This window comes from Heteronotia binoei, chromosome 11, assembly GCF_032191835.1.
Source record: "Heteronotia binoei isolate CCM8104 ecotype False Entrance Well chromosome 11, APGP_CSIRO_Hbin_v1, whole genome shotgun sequence".
In the NCBI taxonomy this organism is placed as follows: domain Eukaryota; kingdom Metazoa; phylum Chordata; class Lepidosauria; order Squamata; family Gekkonidae; genus Heteronotia; species Heteronotia binoei.
The window spans coordinates 68,481,098-68,507,543 of record NC_083233.1 but is presented as its reverse complement, the minus strand read 5'-3'; the positions used below and the strand labels follow the sequence as shown (position 1 = coordinate 68,507,543).

Genomic DNA, 26,446 nt, shown 5'->3' with positions numbered 1-26,446 from the left:
ACATAGCTCACTGGTAGACACCTGCTTGCCATGCAGAAGGTCCCAGGTTCATTTCCATTAAAAGGCTCTGGATTTAATTTTCCATTAAAAGAATCTGGAGGTCTCAGGGAGACCTCTCCCTAACACCCTGGAGAGCCACTGCTAGTCTGAGTAGACAATACTGAATGTTGCTGGGCCAAGGGTCTGATTTACGCTTGCCAGCCTCCAGGTGGTGGCTAGAGATCTCCAGGGATTATAACCAATGTCCCCTCTAAGCTGTAGAGTCTGGTGAGCAGAAATTCTACTTTATAAGCTACTTGCATTAAAGTTGTGAGCTACCGGCATTAAAATTGTGAGCTGCTGCATACATTAGTTTGCTCTGTGGCCATTTTTTTTTGGTGAGCTAAGACAAAAATGTGTGAGCAGGAGGCTGAAAAACTGAGCTGACTCACACTAACTCAGCTTAGAGGAAACACTGATAATCATTCTGATTTCCAGGTGACGCAGGAAGGTGGACACTATTGGAGTCTCTCCCGTCCTCAAAGCCCACCCTCTTCAGACTCCCTCCCGTCCTCAAAGCCCACCCTCTTCAGACTCCACCTCCAAAACCTCCAGGTATCTCCCAATCCGGAGCTGGCAACCTTCGTCTGATTCAGTATAAGGCAGTTTGGGTGCGTCCATGTGGTTGTAGCGCGGCCCGATCGCCCTGGAAAGCCGGGGGGGGGGGGGCTTCAGTACTTCGCATGCTTACTCGAGAGCAAGGCCACTGCATGCGATGGGACTGCCTAAGCGCCCAGCGGACGTTCGCCCAGCAATCTTGCGCGCGTTTACTCGGGAGTAAGGCCCATCGGCTGTAACGGCGTTTACTCCCGAGGAGGCACCCCCTGCCCAGTTGGACAGGATTGCAGCCCCAAAGCTGCGCGCGCAAAGGACGCAGGAAAAGCCATACAGCATGGAGCATCAATACCTGCATCCTCCGGGCTCAGCAGCTGCCGGGCCTTGCCGAAGGAGGAAGGAGCGAGGCGGGCCTGGAAGGCGGAGCCGGGCCGAGTTTCCTTCCGTGCACGTGGGGGGAGAGACCCGGGCAGACGAGCCGGCCATGGCCGCCGCGGAAGCCACGCTTGGCGCCTGCCTGGAGGCGCTGCTGGGCAGCCGAAGCAACGCCAACCGCGTCTTCGAGATCCTGGAGTTGCTGCAGGTGGGCGAGGGGGGCAGGCGGCGGGAAGGGTTCCCCGGTGCGCGTGCAGAGTGCCTTTGGCGGTAGGGACGTCAGCGTAAAAGCTTCTAAGGCACAGAGGTACTCTGGAGCCCCCTCACCTCTTTGGAATGCCGGGAGCATCAGCAATTACGGGAAAGGTGGGGGGGGGCAGTGCTAGACTTGCCAACTTCAGGTTGGGAAATTCCTGGAGATTTGGGGAGAAGAGAGGAGAGAGGTCAGCGAGTGACAGTACCATGAAGTCGGCTATTCTCCAAAGAAGCCAGAGGGGCTGATCTCTGTAGTCTGGGGATCAGTTGTAGTTCTGGGAGATCTCCCGGGCCCTCCTGAAGACTGGCAACCCGAGGGCACTGAACATTTGCAGAACGTATCTTATGACCTGGGACTTCTGACTCTCTATAGGCATTAACTCTTAGTAGAACTTGGGACTCCCCGTGCATTATAGATGTCGAAGGTAGCATTGCTGAATGATCTCTGTGTCAACTTGATTACATTTGAGTTGTGAGCAGTTGCATTTTGCCTTGTGCCTCCCGGTTTTGTGGTTCTTTGATCCTGTTGTTGGGTTGTTGTTTTTTTTAAATGCTCCACTGTGTAGATAGGATCCACTCCGTGTATCTGAAGAAGTGAGCTGCCATTCACTAAAGCTTGTGGCAGGATAAATAGAAGAAAGCTTGAGTCCAGAGCACCTTTAAGACCAACAAATTTAATTTTGGGTAGAAGCTTTTGTATAAGAATTCAGCTTGACGGTCTTAAGCCTCTGGACACAAACTGCTCTATTGCTCCTACAGTTACCCACCTAAATATGGGATATATGTTGGCTTTCAGATGCCATCTCTTCCTTTATTCACTGGTGTTTTCCAAGCAAATGTTTCTTGCAGCGTTGTAAGTGCTTCTTCCAAATGCTAGGAGCTCAAGGAGAATGTGCAGTGTGCACTTGCTCTCTGCTCATGTGCCGAGTGCATTTGTGGTGAATCTTTAGGGAATCAGGGCTTCAAAATCAGATGGAGAGAGTTTGTGGCATCCAAGTGGTGTTTCTACACTTTCTCCCCCAGGAAAATACCACCCAAACAATCTTGTTCTAGAGAGCCACTTGTGCTTTTTTGATCTTTTGCAGACTCCACCTATGTTTACATTTCCCCCCTCTATAGCAGTGTGTGTTTGTATCTGCCAGCTGAGTATAACAGTGCTTCACGAAACAGGCTTGAGTCCACAACAGTTTCTGTTGCAGTAAATCCCTAAAGTTTTTAAGTGTGTTGCAAGATTCCCCTGGTTGGTTTTTTTTTTTTGCACTTAGCTGATATGGAGCCAGCCCTGGAAAAAACTTTTGTCTGTTTCAGCAAATGTGCTCTCATGCACAAATAGTCCGATGGCACCTGAAAGACCAACAGATGGATTGTGACGCAAGCTTTTGTGAACTCACGTCCATCTTGTCTAATGAAATCTGTGGAAACTTATGCTAGGAGAATTTCGTTTCTATGCAAAATGATAACTGGGCTGATGAGTTTCCTTTGGGCCTCTCAATTAATAGTTAGCTGGCTGATATATTTAAATGTATTAGTTTTAACAGAGATCTGCCATTTTCTGCTATTTGAAACTTAACTGCTATAAAGGCAGTGCAAAGAAATTTTAAAAGCGCAATCCTAAGAAGAGTTAGACCTTTCTAAACCCCAAAGAAGAAGGGGATGGCAAAAGATGAGATGATTGGACAGCGTTACTGACAGGGCTCATTTTGTAGCAGGAGCTCCTTTGCATATTAGGCCACTCCCCCCTGATGTAGCCAATCCTCCCGGAGCTTACAGTAGGCCCTGTACTAAGAGCCCTCTAAGCTCTTGGAGGATTGGCTACATCAGGAGGGTGTGGCCTAATATGCAAAGGAGCTCCTGCTACAAAATGAGCCCTGGTTACTGATGTAACTAACATGAATTTGAGCGGACTTCGGAGGATGGTGGAAGACAGGAGGGCCTGGCATGACTTGGTCCATGGGGTCACAAAGCGTCGGTCTCGACTGTGCGACTGAACAACGACAACAAAACCCATTGACTTTACTGGACTTAGAAGGGTAGAACTCTACAAGTCCAGTGAAATCAGTGGTTTTGGAATGGTGTAATTCCATTTCAGACGGCAGCGTCAGTAAGCCAGTCAATATTTTCTACTCTGATTGGGGCGATTACGTCACAGAATGTTTCAGGTCCTTGTAAAACCTGCCTTGTTCCTTTGGCCATATTTACCATCCTTTTTTTTATAACCCCCCCCCCCCCCTTTTCTACTCCTCCGTCTTCCTTCCTGCAAATCTTGGCTCCTGTTCCTGACAGGCTGAGGAGGAAGAGGTCGTCCTGAGCGCTATCCGGACTTGCAGCCGGCTCTTTGGGGCTTTTCTTGAGCGGGGAGAGCTGTCTGTGGGGCAGCTGCCTTCAGAAGAGGAGACTCTGCCAGGTGAGAAGTCCATGCAGGGATTTGGCACTGGGGATTTCGGAGCCGAAAGGTTGAAAACCTACCTCCAAAATCAAGGCTTATGTGAACTCAGTTAGCAGTAATGATGAGCGCAACGGATTGGTACCATGCAAACTAGGAAAGTGGGGCCACTTTGTATGGATTGGAACACTGTTGGAACGAGCTGCTAGCCATGTGCACAGTGGCGCTGGGAAGTTCTTTTGCCTCGCTGGCGTCCTCTTTAAATTAGGTTGAGCACTGCACCTCCAAGGAAAGTATATTTGTATTTTTTTCCTGTTGCTTTTGAATGCTCTTTTGCTATTTAGGCTTTTGTTGTTGTTGCTTATTTATAAAATCTATAATTGAGAAAAATACAAAACTGTACCTCAAAAAAAGATATAGCATTGAAAAAGGTGCAGAAAAGGGCAATGAAAACATTTAAGATGATGATGAAGATATTGGATTTATACCCTGCCCTACACTATTAATCTCAGAGTTTCAGAGTGGCTTACAATCTCCTTTACCTCCCCGCCCCTCCACAACGGACACACTGTGAGGTAGGTGGGGCTGAGAGAGCTCTCTCAGAAGCTGCCCTTTCAGGGACAGCTCTGTGAGAGCTATGGCTGACCTAAAGCCAGTTCAGCAGCTGCAAGTGGAGGAGTGGGTAATCAAACCTGGTTCTCCTAGATAAGAGCCTGCACACTTAACCACTACATCAAACTTAAGGGGATCTGCTGGTGATCTCCTGATGGCACCTGGTTTTTTGGCCGCTCCATGACACAGAGTGTTGGACTGGATGGCCCATTGGCCTGATCCAACATGGTTCTCTTATGTGCTTAAAACTGTGATTCCAGCCTCCCTTTCTTATGCAGTATATTTGATGTTGGGAGAGAAGATAGGCTAATCTTTGCCCAATTCAGGTAGTCTTTTGGACATCTCAAAATCTCTCTTTCCCCTCCTCCCTCAGAAAGCTACAGTGCAGAAGAGAAGTATAAAATCTGGATGCGGCATCGATACAACAGTTGTGTGAGCTGCCTTGTGGAGCTGATGAGCCATAAGTCTTTCCAAATCAAAGTGAGTCCGAAAGGGGTCTAGGAGGTACCAGTTCTTTGTCAGTGAATCCATAGGAGGGCTGGGTTCTACCAATTCTTGTGGGGAGGCTTAAAAGACTGAGAGTTCTGGATTATATTGCTGCCCCCAAAGAAACCACTTCCCTGCATGTAGAAAGTTAGTGTGCTCAAAGTTTTGCCTTTTCCTTGATTTGCTTTCTATGTGCATGAAGTTGATTTTCTTTTTGATGAAGGCTCTGTTGACAGCAGTAAAGGCATCTCAGAGTAAATTAGAAGAAGAAGGGATTGGGATTTAAACACTGCCCTTTGCTAGCTTAAGGCGTCTCAGAGCGGCTTACAAATCTCTTTTCCCTTCCCCTCCCCACAACAGACACGCTGTGGGGTAGGTGGGGCTGAGAGAGCTCTCCCAGAACTGCTTTTGAGCAGAACAGCCCTGAGAGAACTTGTGGCTGACTCAAGGTCACTCCAGCAGGTGCATGTGGAGGAGTGGGGAATCAAACCCGATTCTCCCAGGTAAGAGTCTGCACACTTAACCACTACACCAAACTTGCCAGCGTGACCCTTTCATACCTTTAGTTAGCCAAGATGTTCTAATAATGTTCTTGTACCTGTACTCTTGGGCTCCCTGTTTTGGCATAGGGTGCACTCTCCCTTTTCTGTGGCAGTTCAGAGCACCTGTGCTGAGAGTAGGTGTCCCAGGATCGGGGATGACAGCATCCCAAAGATGCCATGCGCTTGTGAAGATCATGTGAAGGGAACATTTCCAATGGGTGCGTTGCATTTTGAGCTCTCTTTGGATCTTCTGTTTTTAAAGGCGGCGTCTCTCTGTACCTTAATGAAATTTGTCGAATTGGAAGCTAAACACCCCCTGATCAAAGCTGAGTGGAGCTTCAACTTCCCACGAGAGCTTTTGAAGGTATGTAGTGAGAGCAGGTGTTACCTGAGGCAAGGAAGGTGGAAGTTCAGGAGCCCCGTGGTGCAGAGTGGTAAAGCTGCAGTGCTGCAGGCCAAGCTCTGCTCGTGACCGGAGTTTGATCCCGGTGGAAGCTGGGTTCAGGTAGCCAGCTTAAGGTTGACTCAGCCTTCCATTCTTCTGAGGTCGGTAAAACAGGTACTCAGCTTGCTGGGGGACAAGTGTAGGTGACTGGGGAAGACAATGACAAACCACCCCGTAAAAGTCTGCCAACAAAACATTGTGATGTGATGTCACCCCATGGGTCGGAAATGACTCTGTGCTTGCACAGGGGACTACCTTTACCTTTTTAAAGGTGGAAGTTCAGGGCTGGATTTTCTTCTTCAGTACTGGCAGCAGCAGCAGCTGTTCTACACTTGCCTTTATAGCAAGCCTGCAGTGGTCAGATCAGAGCTGGGCTTCTAACTGCAGCTAACCAAACAGCTTGGGAAGGTGCTGTGCGGGAATCCACCCCCCCCCCCCCGCCTTCTGCTTATCTTCAGCACATAATCTTCAAAGGTGAATTGCCCCTAGCTGTGGAGGTTCCACTTGAACTAGCGTAAGGTCATCTAAAACTCAAGGGGACAACATCCCACTGGGGAAATAGAGGTGCTGTGGTGAAACGGTTTAATGGTTACCTCCTTCCTTTACAGTCCACCTTTCTCATGGAGACTCAAAGTAAATGACAACTCAAAATGATGCTCTAAGAGCAGTATAATATAGGCAACCGGCATATATTCCAGAGTGACTTTAAACTGAATTAAAACACACTGTACCAAAATGCACCAGTCTAATACTGATAGTAATGCAATGTGAGACTGGAGGAAAATGCAATACAAAACATACACTAGGCCAGGGATAGCCAAATTGCTTAAAGTAAGAGCCGCATAGATATAAATGGCAGATGTTTGAGAGCTGCAAGACATGAACCTCAGATGTTTGAGAGCCGGAAGGAAGGCAAATAGATGAAGAAGGAGAGGTGGAAAGAAAACAACTTTTAACATTAAATGCATTCCCCAAGCCTCCAGCTGGCTTGGTTTGGAGAAGGATTTAAAGAAGATTATATTGGATTTATATCCCGCCCTCCACTCAGTCTCAGAGAGGCTTACAATCTCCTTTATCTTCTTCCCCCACAACAGACACCCTGTGAGGTGGGTGGGGCTGAGAGAGCTCTCTCAGCAGCTGCCCTTTCAAGGACAACACTTGTGAGAGCTATGGTTGACCCAAGGCCATTCCAGCAGCTGCAAGTAGAGGAGTGGGGAATCAAACCCAGTTCTCCCAGATAAGAGAGGTCTGGCTGACGCAAGGCCATTCCAGCAGGTGCAAGTGGAGGAGTGGGGAATCAAACCCAGTTCTCCCAGATAAGAGAGCTATGGCTGACTCAAGGCCATTCCAGCAGCTGCAAGTGGAGGAGTGGGGAATCAAACCCAGTTCTCCCAGATAAGAGTCCATGCACTTAACCACTACACCAAACTGGCACTTAACCACTACACCAAACTGCAAGGAGATGAATGCTGGACACAGTGATGTAATATTGAATTGACCACTAAAGGGAGCCAACACATGTGGAACAGACCCCCCCCTCTCCCAAAGTAACAGAAGCAATGAAAATGAGAATGCAGAAAAGGCCTTTGCTTTGGTGGACAGCTCCTTTGCCACCTCACTACACCAAACTTCATCACTACACCAAACTGGCTCTTTGCTAAGCCAGCCAGTGGGTTGATGGAGGCATCAAGAGCTGCACAATAAGTGTGAAAGAGCCACATGTGGCTCCCGACCTGCAGTTTGGCCACTCCCGCAATAGGCAGCGGTAAAAGACTGGATCACAACATTAGAAGACAGCGCAACAGAAACAGCACATTAATACTGCTGCTGAAGTCTACCAAAGTCTGACATGAATTACGTCATCAATTCACTTTATAAAAATGCCCTTTCGAATAATTATAACAATGCCTGCTGTGCTCCTTGCTAGCTGGTCGTGAAGGGCTTAATCTCAACAGAAGAAGATTCTTCCCTCCTGATCTCGCGCTTCCAAGAATACCTGGAACACGACGACGTCAGGTTCTTCACGATGAAGGCAGCAGCCGAAAACATCGGGAACGTCATGCAGAAGACCAAAGAGGTACCCTGGGGGAAAAACAGAGCCCAGGATGGGGTTGGGCAGATGGAACGAGAGGAGCTGGCTTGGGGCTGAATGGCTGGGGTGATGTGGAGCAGAGGTAGCATTTTACTCCAGCCATGTCTCTCTTCACCCTGCTGGTGGGCTGGCTTGATTTTTGGAATCATGGTCTCTACTTGGGGACCATAAGAAGGGCCCTGCAGGATCAGACCACTGGAGGAGGAGGATATAGGCTGCCTTGGGTCCTCACTGGGGAGAAACGCTGGGTACAGATGAAGTAATTTTTTAAAAAAGTTCCTAGTTTCAAATGCACAAGGCCCATCTATGGGCACCTCTGCTTTTTTGGCTCAGGAAAGTGCCAGAACTTCAGCATCTTCCCTGGGACTGAGATGGGGGGGCTTCACGTTTGTGCTATGTTTGTTCCTTCCCCCAAACAGCCACTCCCCGTCTACCAGAAGAATGCCTTTGCCTTCCTGTCATCCATCTCCCTGCCGGGCAATGAAAGCGAGATCAAGAACTTCCTGGTGAAGCACGGTGAGGCAAGCGTGAAGCTCGTGAGGGTCACAAGTCGGCATCTGCAGAGAGCTGTCCGAATGCCGGTGCTTCGTGCAGGCAGCGGGGTGCATTGGTTAGAGCATCAGGCTAGGATCTGCGGGACCCAGGTTCAAATCCCCCCGCTCTGTCCCAAACCTTTAATGGGTGTTTGTGCATTCCCTCAGCCTAATCCAATTTCATAGGGTTGTTGCAATGATGAATGAGGAGGGGAGAAGCTAGGATTGCCAAGTCCAGGTTGGGAAAGTCCTGGAGGTGTTGGGGGTTTTTTTTGGAGAGGGGGAGCCTGGGAATGGCGAGATTTGGGGAGGGACCTCAGCAAGAAATAAACCATAGAGTCCCGCCTTCAAAGCAGCCATTTTCTCCGGGGGATCTGGTCTCTTTTGCCTGGCGATCAGTTAGAATGCCAGGAGATAGCAAGACTAGGAGAGGTGTATATGCTGCTCTGAGCTTTTTGGAGGAAAAACAGGATGAAAACATATTAGGTTGATAGTTTTAGAAACAGGTAGTGTCATTGTCCTATTAATGGATTGGTTCTCTTCCTAGCTCTACAACCCAGATCCATCACAGAATCCTCTGCAGCTACTTTTTGAAGTTTTTTTTTAAAAATACTTCTTAAAACCCCAGATCTCCCATGTAATGTTGAAACAGAGCCCTCAGGCAGGGACCTGGGTTTTTTTTCTAGCCGCTTCTCTCATTGCTGATTGAAAGGAACTGTTGGGAAGCTGGGGGTTTTTTTGTGCAAACTCGAGAACCCTGTTCTGAAAAGAAACATAATTCCAAAATTCTGTCTCCCTAAAAGCTGCATTTGACAACCTGTATACATTTAGGCTGAAAACTGAATGCCCAGAAGACCAGCTTTTGAGTTAACCAGCCTTTTGCCTTTGCAGCCTTGAGGACTAGAATTTTTTTTTTCAAAATGAAATCTGCAAATGCCGAATCTGTGAACCATTGTCAAATACAACGGCGTGATTGTAGGCTACAAGAAGGATGGATTCTCTTTTGCCACTGTCCTGTTCCATTGCCTTTCTTTTTTCCCCCTCTCTGCAGCAAACCAGGAGGAATGGAAAGTGTCCAAACTGAAGGTAACTTTAGGGTTGTCGTTTGTTTCTCTTAACCAGCTTAAGTTTCGGGCTGCCATATTAGAAGAGATCAGGGGTCTGCTTAGTTCAGTAGCCTGTTTCACCTAGAAGCTGGGTTGACTTTTTTTGGAAGCTGATGAGCAGGGCAAGGCAACTCTGGCCCTAACTGAACCCCCAGCAGAGTTTGACATATCAGGGGATTGCTGGCTCCGTACACAGAGGTTCATAGTCATTGATAGGCCTGTTCTGTCTGGATGTGGAACCCCCGGGATTCGGTGGGGAGTGTATGTGTCAGAAGGGCTTTGCTGTGTCAATCTCAGCAAAGCAAGGTGGCTGCTATGTAGGGTTGCCAGCTCTGGGTTGGGAAATTCCAGGAGACTCAGAGGTGGAGCTTCTGTAGTCTAGAGATCTGTGGTCCAATCTTTGGAGATCAGTTGTGATTCCTAGAGATCTCCAGTTGCCACCTGGGGATTGGCAACCTGACTGCTACAGTATACCCTATGGAGAGCCAGTTTGGTGTCATGGTTAAGTGTGCGGACTCTTATCTGGGAGAACCGGGTTTGATTCCCCACTCCTCCACTTGCACCTGCTGGAATGGCCTTGGGTCAGCCATAGCTCTGGCAGAGGTTGTCCTTGAAAGGGCAGCTGCTGTGAGAGCCCTCTCCAGCCCTACCTACCTCACAGGGTGTCTGTTGTGGGGGAGGAAGGTAAAGGAGATTGTGAGCCACTCTGAGACTCTTCGGAGTGGAGGGCGGGATATAAATCCAATATCTTCTTCTTCCTCTCCTTTGTTTTCAGGAGCACAAGCGGGCCTTCGAGAGGATGTGGCTTGGATTTCTTAAACATAAGGTGAGTGTGGGAGTCCTTGGATTGCCATCACAAAGTCCTGTTCCCCTCTCGAGTGCAGTCTGTTTGGCTCATATGAACATATGAAGCTGCCTTATACTGAATCAGACCCTCGGTCCATCAAAGTCAGTATTGTCTACTCAGACTGGCAGCGGCTCTCCAGGGTCTCAAGCTGAGGTTTTTCATGCCTATTTGCCTGGGCCCTTTTTAGTTGGAGATGCCGGGGATTGAACCTGGGACCTTCTGCTTACCAAGCAGATGCTCTACCACTGAGCCACCACCTCTCCCCAAAGGCTCAGGATGTCTTGTGTCCTGGGAGGGATTACAGTGTTTGGGATCCCTCACCAGTGAACTCTCTAAGTTCCCCAATTGTGGGCTGTTTCCCAAAAGTGGGCCGCGACACCTTTGCGTGTGGGATGCAAGGCTGTTAACTCCTGAGCTGGGAGAGGAAGCACTGGGCCTTGATCCTTCCACTGGTGGGTCGAGAAGAGCGAACAGAGCTTTGCATTCCCTCCTCCTTCACCTGCATTTATCCCCAGGGGTTTGGCTCACTCCCATCCACTGGCGTAGTGATAGCATAGTGCAGCGGTGGCCAAGGGTAGCTCTCCAGATGTTTTTTGCCTACAACTCCCATCAGCCCCAGCCAGCATGGCCAATGGCTGGGGCTGATGGGAGTTGTAGGCAAAAAAAAACATCTGGAGAGCTACCCTTGGCAACCCCTGGCATAATGGTACGTGTTGGACTGGCAGTGACAGATCAGTAGGTCTTCACCCGATCTACCTCACAGAGTTGTGGTGGTGAGGAGGAAAGAAACAATGTTGTAAGCCCCTGAGTCCTCACCGGGGAGAAGAGCAGGAGATAAATATCTAATTCCACCCATTTGAAGGTGGCTCACTTCAGTTCCTGCCATACAGGAAATTTAGGGCCAGCATGGTGGGACCGGATTGGGCAAAGCATTCTTGATGGTAGGCCTTAATCTCGAAGGAAGGGAAGGCATGGAAATGGTGTCAGGTTGTCTCCAGCCTTCTTGGGTTCTCTTTGCAAAATGGCGGCACTGTTGGGGTCAGTAGGCTAGTGGTTGACTCTGGAGCCAAGGTGAATGGCCAGCTCATACTGCCCTCTGGAGGTGGCTTTGGCTAGTATAAGTGTAACTGAATGTGATGTTTGTCCCTTCTCTCTTCCCAGTTACCCAGCAGCCTCTACAAGAAGGTACTGGTGATTCTGCATGATTCCATCTTGCCTCATATGAACGAGCCCTCCCTCATGATAGACTTCCTGACGGTCGCGTATGACATAGGTGGGTCAAAAAACAGCATCCTGTGTTGTATTGACTGATCCATCCAAAGGGAGATGATGAACTGAAGAGAGTTAGCAAAGACCTGTCTGTGTATCTAGTGAGAGAAGCCATGTTGGATCAGGCCAATGGCCCATCCAGTCCAACACTCTGTCACACAGTGGCCAGAAAAAACCAAGCGCCATCAGGAGGTCCACCAGTGTGGCCAGGTCACTAGAAGCTCTCCCATTGTCCCCCCCTCAAGCACCAAGCATACAGAGCATCACTGCCCCAGACTGAGAGTTCTAACGATAAGCTGTGGCTAATAGCCACTGATGGACCTCTGTTCCATATGCATATCCAATCCCCTCTTGAAGCTGGCTATGCTTGTAGCTGCCACCACCTCCTGGGGCAGTGAATTCCAAGTGTTAATCACTCTTTGGGTGAAGAAGTACTTCCTTGTATCAGTTCTAACCCAACTGCTCAGCAATTTCATTGAATGTCCACAAGTTCTCGTATTGTGAGAAAGGGAGAAGTTCTCCTCGCTGAATAGCTATGGTACGGATCCTCAACCTTTTTCTGGGGCCTTCGGGCATTTTGAAGTTTGGACACGAGGCAGTGGGCAAAATGGCTGCCACAGGAGGCGGAGCCAACCACAAGACATCGGGGAGGCAGGTTATGTATAACTCTGATAGTGCCTGCTCAACATTTCAGGCAGAAGCTCTGTTTAACAGCATGCCTTTTAATCTGCACAGCCAGTCAGAGGCCCTGCTGGGCAAAAGCCCCATCAAGCCCTGCCAACTTTCTAAAACCACTTGGCGGGCACCCAGGAAGACCTTGTGCTCCATGGCACCCACGGACTCCGTGTTGGGGTTGCCCAAGCTGCGAGGGCTGCCTGGAGGCATTTGCCAGTCCTCACCGAGCTTCCAACATCCATGGATGAATTCAGAATTTAGCTAGCCTGAATGTACAACCTCCTTTGGGGCAGAGGTCACTCCTCCTTGAGACGTCACTGTCCTTTTGGCAGAAACATGGACATACACACACAGAGAGGAAACCACTGTAGATGAATTGAGCAACACTGATAGCTGGCGAAAAAGTCTTAAAGACCACTTAAATCTTTTACACATCAAATTCTATTATATTCACAGAGCACGTCAGAAGAGCATATTACGCTTCTCGTATTACATGCATCATTCATACCATTGCATTTGAAACATTTATTTATTTATTTATATTTTGATTTATATCCCGCCCTTCCCACCGAAGTGGCTCATAAATTCTTATCAAAGTTCTTAAAGCTACAGTCCCCTGCACTTGCACTCATTGTATTCTGCAGTCATCACTCCACATTCTGAATATCCTGCACAAAATCCAGTCGCCAACTTTTCTTCTCTGATGGGTGATGTTGTCAGGTAGCACTAGCAGACTGTAAAGTGGCTGTATTTCTTTCAAAAAATAGGCGGCAACATGAATCCTAGATTGACTTCATGTTTCTGTAATCCTTCTCGGCCGCGACTAAGATTGGAACCAGTCCTTTTTACATTTCTTATTCCGCCTTTACGCAGCTCTCAGTCGCTTATCATAGCACTATAGTTCTCTGTAGTTCTTCCAAAGTCCATGGCTGAATTCAGAATTTAGCGAGTTTGAATGTACAGCCTCCTTTGGGGGCAGAGCCAGTTTGGTGTAGTGGTCAAGTGTGTGGACTCTTATCTGGAAGGACTGGGTTTGATTCCCCACTCCTCCACTTGCAGCTGCTGGAATGGCCTTGGGTTAGCCGTAGCTTTCGCAGAGTTGTCCTTGAAAGAGCAGCTTCTGGGAGAGCTCTCTCAGCCCCACCCACCTCACAAGGGTGTCTGTTAAAGGAGGGGTGCAAAGGTAAAGGAGATTGTGACTGCTCTGAGACTCTGAAATTTGGAGTGGAGGGTGGAATATAAATCCAATATCGTCATCATCATAAGGGTCACTCTTCCTCCCTCAGGGGAGGGACGGTGGCTCGGGAGGGACGGTGGCTCAGTGGTAGAGCATCTGCTTGGGAAGCAGAAGGTCCCAGGTTCAATCCCCGGCATCTCCAACTAAAAAGGGTCCAGGCCAAGTAGGCATGAAAAAGCTCAGCTTGAGATCCTGGAGAGCCGCTGCCAGTCTGAGTAGACAAGACTGACTTTGATGGACCCAGCGGGGTCTGATTCAGTAGAAGGCAGCTTCATATGTTCATACGTCACTGTCCTTTTGCCAGAAACATGGATGTAGGCAGTCACCTTTGGAAGGAAGTTTTCATTGCCTTTCCCTTGATAAAAGAAGTCACAGGGTGATTTCACATGGCGACTGTTTGCAAGTGGATTTTGCTAGTCTTACACAGTACAAATCCAGTTGCAAGGCGTATTATTTAGTGTGTATGAATTCCTCCACAGCCAGAACTGCCCTCTGAGCTGCATTTGGCAGCTCTCGCAAGAGATGCATCATCAGCATACAATAATATTGGGACTGAGTGATTATTTCACTTAGGCGGGTGCCCATTTATGGAACTAAGATATTGTGCCATATCATTTAAGGAAAGATTAAAAAGATGTGGGGCTAACATGCACCCTTGTTTGACTCCTTTACAAACTGGCATTTTTTCAGTTAGATGTCCTTTAGATGAGTATTTTACCTGGCAAGTTACTTAAAAAGAGACCCTTATAATGCTGCTTGGCTAGTTGGAATCATGTGGAAGCTCAAACGTGTGGGAATTGCAATTGATGATCTATTTTCATCTGATGAATCTTATAATTTTAAGTTTATTAAACAGAGACTCTTAGACCTAGAATCTCATATATTGTGTCCTATCCAGTTTTATACTTGCTCTCCTGCCTCACTTGGACTTGATCCGACAGCCAGGAAAATGGCCAAATATTTATCTGAATTTGATAACCCGCAACATCGGGGAGTTTTTATGCTGGCTAGGATGAATACATTTCCCTCCAATGTTCTCTGTGGGAGATTTCTTCAAGTCCCCTTTAGCGAGAGACATTGTCTATGTGGGTCAAGCTTGCCTGATTCCATCTAGCATATTTTATGGAACTGCCAACTGTATACTAATCTCCAGAAGGTTCTGTTAAATAGTCTTTCTTTACCATCCTGTAATCAAGGAAATAGGATCGATTGCCGTTTCCTACTAAATGACAACATAACCGATATCGCAAGAGCCGTTGCCAGATTCTTGGCTGAAATGGTCAAAAATTATTCTAAGCAGGTTTTATTGTGATTCTTAATCTTTTTATTTATTTATTTCTGTCAATTTGTAGTCCGCCCTTATTTATTTCTGTCAATTTGTAGTCCCATGGTGGGCTCAGGGCGAATTCCAACATAGTAAACCATTAAAACTAACAATAAGCAATCTTAATAGATAAAAAGTAAAACAATCAAACAGTTAAAACAGAGTAAAAGATTAAAAAATAAAACAGTTAAGTCGCAGCTCAGAGTTCAAGGCAGCATGGATGGCAATTCAGTCATGGAAGGTGTGGACATATCACTTAAGGCAGGGGTGGCCAACAGTAGCTCTCCAGATGCTTTTTGCCTACGACTCCCATCAGCCCCAGCCAGCATGGCCAATGGCTGGGGCTGATGGGAGTTGTAGGCAAAAAAAAAACATCTGGAGCGCTACCGTTGGCCACCCCTGACTTAAGGCATACTTGTCCCAGCTTAGGTGTCCAAAAAGTATCAGCTGTATCAGCCCGATTTTAGGCAATCAGTTTAGGGAGGCCAATTGAGATGGAATAATAGGATAAGGACGTCCGCCCGCCTCAGCCATAGGCCTGGCGAAACAGCTACGTCTTACAGGCCCTCGTAACAGCAACAAATCCGGTAGGGCCCGCACCTCCTCAGGGAGCTGATTCCACCAGGTTGGGGCCAGGGCCGAAAAAGCCCTGACCCCGATCGAGGCAAGCCGGACGTCCCTTGGGCCAGGGATGGTCAGGAGGTGTTGGCTGGTCGAGCGCAACGACCTCCGGGGCTCATATGGGGAGAGACGGTCCCACAGGTATGCCAGTCCCAGGCCGTGTAAGGCTTTAAATGTCAATACTAAAACCTTGAAGCGGATCCGGTACTCGATTGGTAGCCAAGTGTAAACTGCACAGCATCGGCCGACTGCTCGCCCGTACAGGCGATTCATATTTTAGCCTTTTATGCTTTGAGCAGATATATTGGATCGTCGTTCGGCTGACAAGTCTCTGTATATCTCTGGTTATTTTATTTCTATTTTATTTTCTCAAATTTATATCCCGCCCTCCCCTGACGGGCTCAGGGCGGCTGACAACGGCAAATTAAACCACATCAGACATTAAAAACAAATTACCCAATAACATCAGTCCTACAGTTTACAATCTTTCAAACCGAGAAGCGCGTTTCTGATTACTCTGATGTTCTTGATTCAGTTATAATGATTCAGTGGGATGGTCAGTGCCGTGGAGTAATAGCTACCTCCCTTCAGCCGCTGAAAGCGAGTTGAAATAATTCAGATTTACAGGCCCAGAGGAACTGTGGCAGGCCAATAAAGGCGTGCTGTTGCTATTGCAAGAGATGTATTAATCCAACGCGGGGCCTTTTGTAGAGACAGATGGAACTTCAGCATCCGACTTCAGCAGTCCCGATTTCCCAGGGCATTTTTTCAGCTACTCAGGGTGGGGCTGTGGGTCAGTGGGAGAAGCCTCTGCTTTGTATGCAGAAGGTCCCAGGTTCAGTCCCCAGCATCTCCTAGTGAAGACCAGGTAGCAGGTGGTGCAAAACTCCTCCAGTTTGAGTTCCTGGAGGGCTGCCGCCAGTCTGAATAGACAATACTGACCTGAAAGGGCCAAGGGTCTGATTCATTAGAAGGCAGCTTCATGCGGGTATCAGGAGATACCGCTTCTGAATATTTATTTGTTTTAAACGTTTTTTTGCAGCCTTTCCGCTGGATTAGGGTCCCCAAAGTTTGCGCAGGTGCACACCCACCCACGCATACAAACAATTAAGAACATTTAAAATGATAAAATAATGCATTAAAAACACCGGTTAAAAAACATCAGGGATCCCTCTAAGCTGAGTTAGTGTGAGCTAGCTCACAGTTTTTAGCCTCCGGCTCATACATTTTTGTCTTAGCTCAGGAAGGATGGCCCCAGAGCAAACTAATTTATGCAGCTCATAACTTTAATGCCGGTAGCTCACGAAGTAGAGTTTTTGCTCATAAGACTCCACAGAGCTTAGAGGGAGCATTGGTGTAGATAGTTTCAGAGGGAAGCCAGTCGAGTCCAGTAGAGACCAACAAGATTTCTTGGGTATGAACTTTCAAGACAGAAGAAGACCGCAGAGTTATAGCCCGCCCTTCTCTCTGAATCAGAGCCTCAGAGCGGCTCACAATCTCCTTTACCTCCTTCCCCCACAACAGACACTCTGTGAGGTGGGTGGGGCTGAGAGAGCTCTCCCAGAAGCTGCCCTTTCAAGGACAACTCTTGCGAGAGCTATGGCTGACCCAAGGCCATTCCAGCACCTGCAAGTGGAGGAATGGGGAATCAAACCCAGTTCTCCCAAATAAGAGCCTATGCAATTAAGAAGAAGAAGAACTGCAGATTTATACCCCGCCCTTCTCCCAGAATCAGAGACTCAGAGTGGCTTACAATCTCCTATATCTTCCCCCCCCCACAACAGACACTCTGTGAGGTGGGTGGGGCTGAGAAAGCCCTCACAGCAGCTGCCCTTTCAAGGACAACCTCTGCCAAAGCTATAGCTGACCCAAGGCCATTCCAGCAGGTGCAAGTGGAGGAGCGGGGAATCAAACCCGGTTCTCCCAGATAAGAGTCCACGCACTTAACCACTACACCAAACTGCAAGGAGATGAATGCTGGACATAGTGATGTAATATCGAATTGACCACTAAAGGGAGCCAACACATGTGGAACAGACCCCCCCCCCTCCCAAAGTAACAGAAGCAATGAAAATGAGAATGCAGAAAAGGCCTTTGCTTTGGTGGACAGCTCCTTTGCCACCTCCGGTTAAGAGTCCATGCACTTAGCCACTAAACCAAGCTGCCTCTCAAGAGAGTTAAAGCTCTCAAGAGTTCAAGCTCTCGAAGTGTCTGACGAAGGGAACATGTTGACTCTTGAAAGCTTATACCAAAAAAACTCTTGCTCTCTAAGGTCCCGCAGGATGACAAGTTGTGTGTGAAGGCTTCCCCCAGCACAGTCGCGGTGTACCCCTTGAAGAAGGCTTCCACTGTGTGAATCTACCCTTTCTAGTTCTTTCGCGCCTTAGCTGTCTCTGTCCACATGCTTCCAAGCCCATTTTCACGAAAGAGAAGAACTAGGAATTTCTTACATTTTATTTCACGTGGAATTTCCAGGTTGCTGAATTGGAGTCAGTGGGAAGACTTACATTTGGGGGCAGGCTTGTGGAATACGATATCCCCACACCCTTTGTTACCAGTTACTACCAGAAATGCTCCCGCAACACCCCAGCTAGCCATCGTATCTGAGGCTAGTATCTGGGGATTATTAGGAAGTGAATGGAAAACAAATCAGATGGTGCGGTCTCATTTGGAATACTGTGTACAATTCTGGTCACCGCACCTCAAAGATATTTATAGCATTTGAAAAAGTGCAGAAAAGGGCAACTGGAATGATTAAAGGGTTGGAACACTTTCCCTGTGAAGAAAGGTTAAAACGCTTGGGGCTTTTTAGCTTGGAGAAACGTCGATTGAGGGGTGACATGATAGAGGTTTACAAGATTATGTATGGGATAGAGAAGATAGAGAAAGAAGTACTTTTCTCCCTTTCTCACAATTTGAGAACTCGTGGACATTCAATGAAGTTGCTAAGCAGTCAGGTTAGAATGGATAAAAGGAAATACGTCTTCACCCAAAGGGTGATTAACACATGGAATTCACTGCCCCAGGAGGTGGTGGTGGCTACAAGCAGAGACAGCTTCAAGAGGGGATTGGATCAACATATGGAGCAGAGGTTCATCAGTTGGCTACTAGCCACAGGGTATAGATGGAACTTTGTCTGGGGCAGTGATGCTCTGTATTCTTGGTGCTTGGGGGGGGGCACAGTGGGAGGGCTTCTAGTGTCTTGGCCCCACTGGTGGACCTCCTGATGGCGCCTGGGTTTTTTTTGGCCACTGTGTGACAGAGTGTTGGACTGAATGGGCCGCTGGCCTGATCCAACGTGGCTTCTCTTATATTCTTACGTTCAGTGCCTTTTTTTAATATTGCTGCCATAACCCTGACCTTTGTTTTGATTTCCCACTGAACTCCAGACTTCACATTTACTATGCCTCTCTTGTAGGTGGAGCCATCAGTCTTCTTGCCTTAAATGGATTGTTTGTTCTGATTCTTCATCATAATCTGTAAGTTCCTCCCTTTCTCCAATAACGCTTCTGTGGCCAGGTCTAACACGAATCGTGGAGGGAGCTGGTTAATTGTGCTGTACCACTGTAGGCAGATATTTCCTTTTCTTTTTTGCTGTATTTACTCAGAAGGAAGACAACCCCCCCCCTTTGTTACCCCCCCAGCTCCTCTCTCTCCTCTCACTCCATCGGGGTTAAAACACGTTATGTGGTCTGTTTTGTCTATCCTCTTTGTGTAGGGAGTATCCTGATTTTTATAAGAAACTCTACAGTCTTCTGGACCCCTCCATCTTTTACGTGAAGTACCGCGCCAGATTCTTCCGTTTGCTGGATCTCTTCTTGTCGTCTTCGTAAGTGCAACATGAGAAAAAGGCCAGGAGCCCCGTTTAAACTCTGGACTTTTCCACATTTTCCTTTTTCTCCCATGAGCATTCCTGTTGCTTTGTTTGTTCTTCCTGTTCTGCACGTGTTTTAAATCCCTCTAGTGGACGATTCAGTATTGCATCACTTTTTGTCCCACATAAGAAGAATCATAGAATCGTACAGTTGGAAGGGACCTCTAGGGTCATCTAGTCCAACCCCCTGCACAATGCAGGAAACTCACAAACACCTCCCCCTAAATTCACAGGATCTTCATTGCTGTCAGATGGCCATCCAGCCTCTGTTTAAAAACCTCCAAGGAAGGAGAGCCCACCACCTCCCGAGGAAGCCTGTTCCACTGAGGAATCGCTCTTAACGGTCAGGGAGTTCTTCCTAATGTTGAGTCGGAAACTCTTGATTTAATTTCAACCCATGGGTTCTGGGTTGAGAAGAAGATATTGGATTTGTATCCTGCCTTTCACTCTGAATCTCAGAGTCTTAATCTCCTTTACCCTCCTCCCCCACAACAGACACCCTGTGGAGTAGGTGGGGCTGAGAGGGCTCTCCCAGAAGCTGCCCTTTCAAGGGCAACTCCTGTGAGAGCTATGGCTGACCCAAGGCCATTCCAGCAGCTGCAAGTGGAGGAGTGGGGAATCAAACCCAGTTTTCCCAGATAAGAGCCTGTGCACTTAACCACTACACCAAACTGCAGGGAGATGAATGCTGGACATAGTGATGTAATATTGCATTAACCACTAAAAGGAGCCAAACACATGTGGAACAGAACCCCCGAAGTAACAGGAACAAACAATGAAAATGAGAATGCAGAAAAGGACTTTGATTTGGCGGACAGCTCCTTTGCCACCTCCGGACTCCAATTTTGTTCTCAAAAAGTCGCTGTTGTACTTTACAGAAGTGAGGGACAAAGGAGAGATTTCTTTGAGGACTTGTTTCCCCCCACCTTGTGTTTTAAAAGACTTACGCTGAAACCTGCTGCAATTGCTCTTTGACCAGGCAGCAGAATAAGGTGGGAGAATGCTCAAAGGAGAGAAGGAACGGGCACTTTGAGGTGCAAACATCATTTGCACATGCTTCCGTGGCCTTGCATATAGCCCTGTAAGCTCCAGAAGGATTGGCTACCTCAGGGGCGTGTGGCCTAATATGCAAAGGAGTTCCTGCTACAAAAAAAGCCCTGACCATGAGAAACAGGATCCTGAACAAGAAGAACCCTTGATTTCAGTCCAGCAGGGGAGGGGGCCTTAATCGAAAAACAGAGCGTAGTTTTTCTTGGAGGACTTTCCTGGGAAGCTTTGTGCCACCGTTCTAGACTGGCACCACCAAGGGACGCAAAAGAGAGCTCTGCCCTGCTTCTTTCCCCACAGGCACTTGCCATCATACCTGGTTGCGGCCTTTGCCAAGCGCCTGGCGCGCCTCTCCCTCGCCGCCCCGCCCGATGCCCTGCTGATGGTCATCCCCTTCATCTGCAACCTCTTGAGGAGGCATCCATCCTGCAAAGCGCTCGTCCACAAGCCCGGAGGCCCCGAAGGTGAAAAGAAAGCAGGAGGATCCCTTAGTCACTTATGGGGAGGCTCTTCCTTGGGGAGTCTTTGCATGGTTGCAGTTTTGGGATATGTCTGATGGAATCCACATTTGAATCCAGTAGAACCTGTGGGACTTTCTGGCCAAGCGGTTTCTCTGTGTACTAATGCCTGTGTGCTACTGGGTTGGGTGGATGCGCTGGGACCGTGCTGTGCACCATTGTACATCTTTCACATAGATCAGGGGTGGCCAAACTTGCTTAATGTAAGAGCCACATAGAATAAATGTCAGATTTTGAGAGCCGCAAGACATGAACATCAACTGTTTGAAAGCCGCAAGACAGGAAGGAAGGCAAATAGATGGGGAGGGGAAAAGAAAGCAACGTTAAATTAATTTTCCAAGCGCCCGCTGGCTTGGATTGGAGAAGAGAGAAATGCCTTTTCCAAGCTGGCTGACGGGATGGTGAGGGCTTTGAGAGCCACACAATATGTATGAAAGAGGGGACTGAACCACAGTTTGGCCACTTCTGACATAGATGCCCTGGAAGAGCCATACCTTGGGGTGGGGCAGGGTAGAGCATCTGCTTTGTATGCAGAAGGGCACAAGTTCAGTCCCCAGTATCTCCAGCTAAAGGAACTCAGGTGCTGGGGAAGGTCTTTACTTGACTGAAATCAGTGGTCCTACTCGGCATCGGGCAGCATCATCTTATTCCAAGAAACGAGTCCTGCATGAAGCTGCCTTATCCTGAATCTGACCCTCGGTCCAATCAAGGTCAATATTGCCTACTCAGACTGGCAGCGGCACTCCAGGGTTTTTTGCAGAGGTCTTTCACATCACCTTCTGCATTGTCCTTTTAACTGGAGATGCCGAGGATTGAACCTGAGCCCTTCTGCTTGCCAAACCGGTGCTCTGCTACTGAGTCACAGCCTCCTTCCCCTAATACCCCATTCAAGGATATGCTGTTCCTCTCCTAATTCCCATCCAGACCACTGTCTCCCTCTGATGTTAGTTTTTGGGCCCTGTGAATTGTTGGGGACATTGTACGTCGGGTCAAGACAGAACTTTATATTTGAATTATTAGACGTTTTGCCTGTGTACGAGGGAGTTTTGTGTAGAGATTTGCACGTGGACATTTTTGCCTTTCAGAAGTGTATGTAAGGATTTGTGTACGTAAGAATTTTTGTACAGAGATTTGTATATTTTCTGTATGCACAATTTGTTAATTCTATATCAGGGCTTTTTGGGTAGCAGGAACTCCTTTGCATATTAGGCCACACACCCCTCATCTAGCCAATCTTCCTGGAGCTTACAGTAGGCCTTGTAAGAACAGCCCTGTAAGCTCTTGGAGGATTGGCTACACCAAGGGGGTGTGGCCTAATATGCAAAGGAGTTCCTGCTACTAAAAAAAAAAAGCCCTGATAAGGACCATTTAAATTTATAGATTTTTCACCTAGTAAGTTGGTTGTGTGATTACACTTTTTTCAGTTCAGGTTTTTGGGGCTGTGGTATGGAAAGCAGATTTGATAGCTTAGACTGATTTCCCACTCACCTTACGCCACTCTCAAGCTCCTCTGCTCAGCAGGGTTTCATCTGATTTCACACTATCTGCCCCGGGGCTGCAGCTAGCGTCGGCTTTTTCGCACATCAAACAGAAACCTCTAAAAAGCAGTTTCTGTTTGCCGCGTGAAAAAGCCGACGCTAGCTGTTGCCCTGGGGGAGATAGTGTGAAATTGGACAGAAGCCCCACTGAGAAGAGGAGCTTGAGAGCAGCATAAGGTAAGTGGGAAATGGGTCTTAGTCTCCACGACCCTTGGTTTGCATTGCTGCTTCCAGGTCTTTTGGGGTCATCACTTTCTCTGTCTTCTGTAGAGCTGTCAGCTGATCCTTACGTAATGGAGGAAGAAGACCCTTCAGAGAGCCGGGCTTTAGAGAGCTCCCTCTGGGAGATACAGGTGCGTCTCGGAAAGAGTTTCCAGAGAAGCTTAAGGGACAATCTAAAAAAAATTATGCAGGATGCTCTGGCTTGCACCCTTTCAGGCGACACAGAAGATTATATTTTCAAATGCTCTTTCCAGTTTAAGAACACCGACTCCTCTCTGGATGTAGAAAAGTAATAGGTCGGCGGTAAGGATTTTGCATAGTGTTGCCCTAATGTGCTAGTTTACAGCATTCAGAGAGCTCTCTGCAGGAGGCGCATAGGATACCACATCTGCCATCTGTGGCAATAGAATTTGAAGTTCTGCTACCTTAACATGAAATGGTTCTAAACAGGGCTTTTTTTTTGCAGCAGGAACTCCTTTGCATATTAGGTCACACCCCCTTGATGTAACCAATCCTCCAAGAGCTTACAGGGCTCTTCTTACAGGGCCTACTGTAAGCTCTTGGAGGACTGGCTACGTAAGAGGGGTGTGGCCTAATATGCAAAGGAGTTCCTGCTACAAAAAAAGCCCTGGTTCTAAATAAGTTGTCCCAAGCAGGGAGGCGGGACCAGTGACCAAGGAAAGCAGAGGCATTTCCCTAATTCCTTCCCTTCACAAAGAGAGCATTCTACGCCTAGAACAAGTTTCTATGCCTGATTGAGGATTGGAAGCTAAGACTCCAGGGTCCTAGTCTGACACTTGAACCACTACACCACTCATAGTATGCTCTCTACAAATGACCTGTGGCCCCTCCACATGAAACACAGGCTGCGGAGCAGCCATCCTCTTCTCAGCGCAGCTGTGACTTGGAATCATAGAGTTGAAAGGGACTTCTAGGGTCATTTAGTCCATACCCCTGTGCAACACAGGAAACCCCCAAGTACCTCACCACACACACCCCCAGTGACCCCTGCACCAAGCCCAAAGGATGGCAAAAAAACACACCCTCTCCAGGATCCCTGGCCGAACTGACCTGGAGAAAATGGCTGCCTGACCCCAGAGTGGCGATCAGCATTTCCCTGGATGTGTATAAAGGGCCACAAGAACTAAGCACTGATGTGACTGTTTCTGCCCTCCCTCATAATCTTCCTAAGTTCACAGGATTCTCATTGCTGTCAGTTGGCCATCTAGCCTCTGTTTAAAAACCGCCAAGGAAGGAGAGCCCACCACCTCCCGAGGAAGCCTGTTCCACTGAGGAACTGCTCTAACGGTCAGGAAGAGAGCCAGTTTGGTGTAGTGATTAAGTGTGCAGGCTGTTATCTGAGAGAACCGGGTTTGATTCCCCCACTCCTCCACTTGCAGCTGCTTGGGATGGTTTTGGGTCAGTCATAGCTCTGGCGGAGGTTGTCCTTGAAAGGGCAACTGCTGTGAGAGCCCTCTTAGCCTCACCCACCTCACAGGGTGTCTGTTGTGGGGAGAGAAGATATAGGAGATTGTGAGCCGCTCTGAGACTCTGATCCAGAGAGAAGGGGAGGGTATAAATCTGCAATTCTTCTAAAGTTAGCAAAAAACTCAAGACTTGAACAAACCCTTTTTTCTCCATTGTTCTTGCTGCCTTAGACTCTGCAGAAACATTATCACCCAGAAGTAGCTAAAGCTGCTGCTTCAATCAACATGGCCCTGTCTGAGACGGAGGATGACTTAATGGAGCTCATGGAACTGACCTCTTATGAGGTAATGTTGCCCTGAATGGGGGTGATTTCTTATGGTGTGACATTTGAACTTAGTGGTAGAAGGTAGGAATGACTCCTGATGGCACCCAAAGGGTGTGTTCATACTACACTAAATAATGCATTTTGCAACTGGATTTTTACTGTTTAAGAATAGCAAAAATCCGTTTGCAAAACATTATTTAGTGTCGTGTGAATGCACCCAAAGTTTGTTTTGCTTTATTTCCGTTTATAATCCAGGGGTTGGTTTTCCTTTGCTTTCCCTGGTGTTCCAGTTTGGTATCGTGGTTAAGTGTGCGGACTCTTATCTGGGAGAACCGGGTTTGATTCCCCATTTCTCCACTTGCAGCCGCTGGAATGGCCGCTGGGTCAGCCATAGCTCTCGCAGAGGTTGTCCTTGAAAGGGCAGCTGCTGGGAGAGCTCTCTCAGCCCCACCCACCTCACAGGATGTCTGTTGTGTGAGAAGAAGATAAAGGAGATTGTAAGCCACTCTGATTCAGAGAAAAGGGCGGGGAATGTAGTGATGGCGACAGACATACGAGATTAAAAGGAGATTAGACAGATTCCTGGAGGATAGACCTATCAGTGGCTACTAGTCATGGTGACTGAGGGGAACTTCCACCTTCGGAGGCAGTAAGCCTCTCAATCCCAGAGCCAGGAGGCAACATCAGGGAAAGACCTTGGCCCGTATGCCCAATTGCTGGACGTCCAGAGGAACTGGTTAGCCACTGTGTGAGACAGCAAGCTAAACTAAATGGATCACTGGTCTCATCCAGCAGGACTTTTCTTATCTTCTTATGCCCTGAAAAGAAAGTAAAGTCTGCCGAAAAAGCTGCCTTGAAACAAAAACAAAGCAAAACCCCCAGCCAGTGAGTCCAGAAGAACAGATAGCGGGTATTAAAAGTGGAAAAAAAAGATAATGCAACATTGCCACCCAGTCAACTGGGAATGGGGTCTAGTTTCTTCTGTATTTTAGTAATCTGCTTAAAACTAATAAATTAAGAAGCAGTATGAGGCAGGTAGGACATTTGGATGTGTTGCAGACGACAACTTGGAGAGAAAGGGTGTCCCAGAAAGGAATGTGAAAGACTTTTCTCTCTTTCTCTCTCTCTCTCTGCTAGATCTTTGACAGAGACCTAAAGAAAAAAGCCACCGCTGTCCCTTTGGAATTTCAACGAGTCACGGGTCTGTTCGGCCAGAAGAACGATGTTTTGGCAGAGTACTTTACACTGGAATGATGAACACTTTGCTTGGTAAACCCTGTATAATAAAACCTTTTTATTCCAGTTATGGCGTCGATTTATTAGGTGGTTCATAACTGCTGTACTTCAGAAGAGCACTGGAAGAACCCAGATGGATCAGATCCAGGAAACAGCCTGTTCCCCTCAAATGGTCTGCCCAGTGCTTCTCGGAAACCCACCAGCAGGGATTGCTTTGCCCTTTTTCCCGTTGCACCCCAGCCAAGGGTGCTCAGATGCACTGCCTCTGACTAGGGAGGTTCTGTGTTGGCATCTCAGCTTAGAGATCTGTTCTCCTCGGATTCTATGTTAGCCTCTTTGAAAGCCATCGTTGTGCAAGCTTCATATAGAAATGCCCAGGGCTTTTTTTTGTAGCAGGAACTCCTTTGCATATTAGGCCACACACCCCTGATGTAGCCAATCCTCCAAGACTTTACAGGGATCTTCTTACAAGGTCTACTGTAAGCTCCAGGAGGATTGGCTACATCAGGGGTGTGTGGCCTAATATGCAAAGGAGTTCTTGCTATAAAGAAACCCCTGGAAATGTCAGAGGTTATGAATGCCAGTGTGGTGTGGCGGTTGGAGTATCAGGCTGTGACCAGGGAGCCCCGTGTTCAGATCCCCACCCAGGGAAATACATGTTCAGGGAAATGCTGTTTGCCACTTTGGGGTCAGGCAAATTTGTCTCCAGGCCAGTTTGGCCAGGGATCCTTGAGGATTGTGGGGGGTTTTTTGGCCATTTTCTGGGTTTGGAGCAGGGGTCACTGGGGGCGTGTGGGAAAGGTTTCCTGCATTGCGAATTTCCTGCATTGTGCAGGGGGCTGGGACTAGGTGACCCCGGAGT

General features: G+C 47.9%; 1 protein-coding gene across 1 annotated transcript; it reads left to right on the top strand.

Moving 5' to 3' along the window:
• The first annotated feature begins 982 nt into the window (after positions 1-982).
• Positions 983-25,648, top strand: NOC4L (nucleolar complex associated 4 homolog). Its single transcript, XM_060249199.1, has 15 exons — positions 983-1,177; positions 3,508-3,628; positions 4,593-4,699; positions 5,510-5,611; positions 7,620-7,769; positions 8,204-8,300; positions 9,369-9,403; positions 10,199-10,249; positions 11,432-11,543; positions 18,815-18,875; positions 19,115-19,225; positions 20,618-20,781; positions 22,644-22,726; positions 24,254-24,367; positions 25,486-25,648. Exons 1-15 carry the CDS (start codon positions 1,079-1,081, stop codon positions 25,600-25,602), a joined length of 1,524 nt encoding a protein of 507 aa, XP_060105182.1. The 5' UTR covers positions 983-1,078; the 3' UTR covers positions 25,603-25,648.
• The last annotated feature ends 798 nt before the right edge of the window (positions 25,649-26,446 follow it).

Excerpts from the sequence above, each read along its gene's own strand:
- NOC4L (XM_060249199.1), top strand. The coding sequence starts at position 1,079 with ATGGCCGCCGCGGAAGCCACGCTTGGCGCCTGCCTGGAGGCGCTGCTG. Across the intron at positions 11,544-18,814 it reads GACGGTCGCGTATGACATAG|GTGGAGCCATCAGTCTTCTT; the intron begins GTGGGTCAAAAA and ends CCTCTCTTGTAG. Across the intron at positions 22,727-24,253 it reads GCTCCCTCTGGGAGATACAG|ACTCTGCAGAAACATTATCA; the intron begins GTGCGTCTCGGA and ends TTGCTGCCTTAG.